The sequence below is a fragment of the Hevea brasiliensis genome, chromosome 3 (assembly GCF_030052815.1).
Source record: "Hevea brasiliensis isolate MT/VB/25A 57/8 chromosome 3, ASM3005281v1, whole genome shotgun sequence".
Taxonomy (NCBI): Eukaryota; Viridiplantae; Streptophyta; class Magnoliopsida; order Malpighiales; family Euphorbiaceae; genus Hevea; species Hevea brasiliensis.
Window position 1 is genome coordinate 112,385,289 of NC_079495.1, and position 5,916 is coordinate 112,391,204.

A 5,916-nucleotide genomic window follows, 5' to 3' on the forward strand; every position below is an offset into this window, starting at 1 on the left:
GTTTAGGCCTGGTTTTATTTGTTTGGGCTTGAGGTTGTCGGAATTGGTTAGGTTCTGTAAATTACCGGTTTGGATCTGTAGGCTTTTGCCTGCCTTTGAATGAAATTATCCTCTCTTTCTATTAAAAAAAAAAAAAAAAAAAGAAATCTAACAGGGGAATAGCACAGCAGTTGTTGGTTCTTGTTGCGACGATTGGGAACACATCGAATTATTGGATCAATCTATGTTGATAGGGGAGTTGACCCAATGGTAAATGTTTTAGTTTTATGTAAAATTAGAAAATACTATATTTAAAGTGATAATAAGTCAATTAAACTAAACAAATAAATATATCATTATTACTACTAAAAATACTTTAAAAAATTATTTGAAAGAAAAAATTATTATTTAGTTTATATATCTTAATAAAATTAATTACATTTTAAAAAATATATTATTTCATTTTTATATTTTATTTTTCTTACCCTCTCATATTTCTCTTTTATAATCACTCTTTTTTCTTTTTCTATATTTTTCATCTTTTTATCTTTTTCTATATTTTTCATCTTTTTATAAAAAATTATAAACAGTTTAAGTAAAAGTTAATGATTTTTCTTAAATTTTTAAGTAATTAAAAAAATTATTTTATAATATAAAAATAATGTCTAAAAAAATATTTAAATAATTTAAACAAAATATAAATTTAGATTTAGTATTTGAATAGTATGATTTTTATTTTTATTAAAGAATATATTTTTAAAATATTTTATTTTTTAAAATATAAATATTGATTAATTAATTTTATTAAAATAAAAAGATTATATATATATATATATATAAAGAAATGACAGGTCATGAGTTGTGGATAGCTGCGTCCTAGTATATCCTAGAGACAAGAAGACATAATTTCATGCTAATTTATAGATGGATGCAGCGATCCACAACTCATGAGCTGTCCTTTTATATATATATAAAGAAAACTTTCCGATATTCAAAATGATAATCATTATTGGTTTACATATCAACCACTCGGGGATTAATTAAATACAAAAATTTAAAGGATATGCTGCCCGGCAGATAGTAAGTTGCCATTGAAACGCTTCTCTTCTTTTTTTAATCAAATCCATTTAGCTGTCGGATTTTGCAATGTGCTGACGTCTTACATATGCAAAAATTATATTAATGCAATGCGGGAAGGAGTTGTTCACTTCCATCTAAATGCAACCCAAAGCAAATTTTATTTCAACCATCTCTATTCATTTCAACAAGAAATTAATTCAATTACGCAAATATCATTTGTATAAATTTCCATTTCCATTTCATTTCTTTTTATGTTAATTAAGGATTTGGTTACTGAAATTTAATTACAATTCCAATTGGATCCATGTGCAAAAAGTGGTTCTATTGATTGAAATTTAGAATTTTATAAAAATTTAATATAATTCTTTTTTTTTTTAATTTTCATGTTTGGGTAAAAATTTATTTTTTTAATTTAAAAAATTTTGGTTTTAAAAAAATTAAAAATAAATATAATTATACAAAAATTTATTATTATTATTATTTTTTTAACAAAGCATCATGTTCTGTTTTTTTTTTTTTTCCTTTTTTTTTTTCAAAGGCTTGTTCAGGGTTAAATGGCTAAGAGAAGATAACAAGTATTTGAGGTCGGAAAAGAAGTCTATACACTTAAATTTGCCTTTTCAACCATATATATGACCCAGTAAAATGACTGAAAATGGTCAAAAAGAAGAGATGAAGCCTATCCGAGTCATAGTCATCTTATTAAAGGAGGAATACTATACACAATATATAGACACAGTGAGGGGAAACTGGGTAGCGTTGATTTGGTCTTCCTGGAACGACTCTGAAACCTCTCTCTCTTTCTCTGCCGTGTAGAGTCGATGAGCCATAAGCGCGGCTTCTGTGAAGGAGCAGAGCCCACATTTTCATGTTGAGCAAGTTGCTTAGAAGTTACAGATATGGAATCATTCACTTCTCTAGAGTTGCCATCATTGACTGTCCCTCTCCCTACCTTTTTAAATTCACAGATTATCATCTAGCTTTTTGGCTTTTGCTTCTCTCTATCGTGTCAACCCAGCCCTTCCTCTTTACTAGTTTTTATTTGATTTCCTAGCTATAACAGGAGTTTCAATCATCTTTAATAAGCCAAAGATGCGAAACAACAGCGTTAAGGCAAAGGCAATGGCAGGCAGTGCATGCACTTGTTTTCTGTTTCCTGCTTCTTCTCTTTGCCAGTGACTAAACCGCCCATACCCAGGATTATATATAGGATATATATACACATCATGTCATCTCTTTCAGCGAGAACAGGCAGACACAAACAACGTTTCCAGGATCAACTTAGGCTTGTAGCTGGGTATGTGTGTACATTTCAGTACTTCTTTCTGATTTTTTTTTTTTAATTTTCAATTAGAATTTTCCTGTAATTAATCAGGGTTTATGTGCATGTCATTAGTTGCTAGCTTTTGATTCCGCCGATACCATGCAGCAGATTTTCCTTGCTTCTTTTCCTTTAAGGGTAGGTAATTATAATATATAATCTAAAACCTGTAGAGTACTTAGCTAACTAGGGTTTGCTCTTCAGTGTTCTGACAAGCGTTACAGCTTTAAGCAGGAAAGCAACTAGAGCTTATTTACTACTGTGTGTGATAGAGAAGATGTTCTTATTCACTATTTTCTGCCCTTCCTTGTTTTATTTTTTTATTTTTTCGATTGTTTAGTGATAAACATAGACTGACCTGACCCCAGATATTGACTCAGTTGTTAGTTGTTATATAAACATATTTATTTTTCTCTGTGCTTTTATACCTAGAAATTAAATATCCAAAAAAAAAAAAAAGATGTCGCTCGTTTTCCTCATTAATAATGACATATTGGTTAGGTAGGTTGGGCCTATGCAGATGGAATTTATTTATTGTAATTTCTTCCCTTTCCACATTTTCCTTTCACCTTCCACAATTCATTGTCATCTTCTTTTACTTTAGTTGCATGATTGAGCTTGAGCGGCGCTCAGGGATCAGATTGTGGCTTCTTTTGTTTTCTTGGACGCTTTTGGTACATACTGCAGCAGGCGTGCTGCTATAAAATTCTTCATTTTATGTAAGAATAGATAATTAATATTTCACAAATTACAACTAAGGAATCATGGAAATTTCTATTTTCTTTAATAATTTAAATGGCTGTATATGATTAGTGATTGATTATGATCATTTCAGCCTTAGTTTTCTAAGAAGTTCGACTCTGCAGAAATATATCTATTTTGCCATCAAAGATTTGGTTGCAAGGAAATACAAAATTAAGGGCAACTTTTATTTAATTACTTATCTTTATAAGTACCTATGAAGTAACTTTGATAATGAATATATAGAACTTGATAACCAAATTACATAACGTCAGTCTGCTTGGCAAAAAAATGTTTGTGAGCCAAATACTAAAATATACTATGTACTAGCTAACAGATAACTTCCTATAGAGCAACTAATTTTCTAAAATGTAGACATATTTGAACCAAACAATGGATTTTGTTCTTAATTATCAAGTTTTTGATACCTGGAAAGTTTACATACCATACTAGTCTTGCAATCAGATGGTTCAATTATGGTAATTATAACTGACCTGGTGAAGAACTACCTAAGAGCTTGTCTCAAAATATTAAGATATAATATTAAACCTTGATCTGTTATGTATTTTTCCAAGGTGGGATGTAACCCTTAACTGCTTTAACTTAAACATCTATGGATTTTCCGTAAAGGAGGCTGCATTTGAGAAATTTATTAGCCTTTGCCTATGGGCATACATGCAGGTGACACTTTGATAGCTCATATATAAGAAGCAATGGAGCACTGGCATTTCACACTGTTTGGGATAGATATTAGACATTTTACCAGTTAAATTTGTGCCTTTTTTGTATTATTAATGCTTACGTTTCCTGATTTGATTTCTTATGTGGATTCTATATTTGATTTACCCTTTGTGTGCAAAAATATAGGTGTATTCCTTATAAACTTAACATGAACGTTGAGGAAAAAAACTGTAGAGTGGAGGATAGTGTACTTGTCCTCATGATCTCGACTCCAAATCGTGACGATCTTGTGTTTCCAAAGGTATAGAAATCTTCCTGCTGGTTTGTTTCTTCCAGATTTGGCGCAGACATTGTTGACATTTGTATAGTAGGTGCAGAGTATATTGCAAATAAATGCATTTTGTGCAGTGAAAATTGATGCCATTGTTTTATTTTTCCAGGGTGGGTGGGAAGATGATGAGACCCTTTATCAAGCCGCATGTCGAGAGGCCTTGGAGGAAGCAGGAGTTACAGGACTACTTGGTGTAAGTGACTTTACTCTGCTTGGGATTTGCACTATTTCTCCTGCATGCTATGCTTAACGCTAGCTGGTAGCTATCAATAAGAAGAAAAAGAAAAGAACTATTTGTTAATTGTCTAAGTCTTCTTGAAATTGAATTCTTCTGATTTGTTCTTCTTTTTATGTAAACTATTTCTAATTGCATTCACTTCTGCTCAGTGAGATCAAATCCTTTAGCTGCAGATTGAAGTCCTGAGTGCTTTGAGTTATTTAGATGTTGCTTTGTTTTGAACCATAGGAAAATCCATTAGGAGTTTGGGAGTTTCGAAGCAAGAGCAGCCAGAATAGTTGCAGCTCGGTAGGAGGCTGTAAAGGGTATATGTTTGCATTGGAAGTGACTGAAGAGCTTGACCACTGGCCAGGACAGGCTAATTACAATAGAAAATGGGTTAGTACTCACTCATTAGTATTTTTCCTCTCTCTCTCTCTCTCTATATATATATATATATATGAAACATCCATGTGGCTAGATGGCTTGTTTGTGTGGTCAATTTCAGCTTACTACAGAGGAAGCATTTAAATTCTGCCGTTATGACTGGATGAGAGAAGCTCTTAAAAATTTTCTGGCGGGTATCCCCAAGTACAGTACACACGGGAAAAAGGAAGAGGTGGCAGAGAGTACTCAAATGGCGTCTTCAGGTTGCTTTGTAAAGCCACCTGGTGGTGTTCAGAACCTTGAAGAATCATCTACCAAGCCTTGTTTAATGACCACCTACAATCAAATGTTAAAACTGTAGGTCATTTTCCAGTTCTGTAAAGCTTGGACAATTTGTACAGAATTCTCCAATCAAATTAATGGATAAATATCTGATTCTTTTCTGGAGAAAATGATAATGTATTACTTGTGCTGGTGCTGCTATGGTCTTTCAATCTCTCCCTCCCTTTTCTAATTCAATCCCTAACACATATTCCTTCTAAAAATTTTCCATATATCAAAAGAAAAACAAAATCCTAATGAATTCCACAGTAATGGGCATTTTTACAGCACTCCAAATGTATCGAAAGTTGAATTCTTATAACTGGAACTTGATTAGGCCAATATTTGCTTTTGCTGCAGAAATGATCAGACCATTCATCTCAGAATTGTTGGGCCAATGCAGCAAGAAGGATACCAACACAGAGTTCTATGCAATGCTCTGTTGCGACTTATCGAAATAGAATTAAGTTCCAACTGAATTATTTTAAATTAAAAGTAAAATAAAATCAAAATAGATTAAATTTAAATTAATTAAAATTAACACTGAATTAGAAATCGAACTAAACTAAAAAGAATAAGAATCCTGAAAACTGATTTTAATTTTCTGAATGTTGAAATGAAACGGCCGATTCAGCCATATAGGCTACCAACTCTTGGCTTGGTCCACTTAAGTGCTAATTAAAAACAGCGATTTGCTCTATTCAAAGAGAAGAAAAAGGCGAACCTCCCTCAAATTCTGGGACGTCACATTCATTATTAGAAGCTTATTAATTAATAATAGACGCTCCCTTGAATTAATTATAATGATTTTTGTTGTGGGGTTCGAGACTTTCAACTTTGCTTTCCATTCTTTAATTT

General features: G+C 31.9%; 1 protein-coding gene across 1 annotated transcript; it reads left to right on the plus strand.

The window, feature by feature from the left end:
* Window positions 1–1,798: 1,798 nt before the first annotated feature.
* Window positions 1,799–5,189, plus strand: LOC110663604 (nudix hydrolase 13, mitochondrial). Its single transcript, XM_021822977.2, has 5 exons — window positions 1,799–2,356; window positions 3,989–4,103; window positions 4,243–4,326; window positions 4,600–4,749; window positions 4,859–5,189. The coding sequence occupies exons 1-5, from the start codon at window positions 2,196–2,198 to the stop codon at window positions 5,096–5,098; spliced, it is 750 nt and encodes a 249-aa protein (XP_021678669.2). The 5' UTR covers window positions 1,799–2,195; the 3' UTR covers window positions 5,099–5,189.
* The last annotated feature ends 727 nt before the right edge of the window (window positions 5,190–5,916 follow it).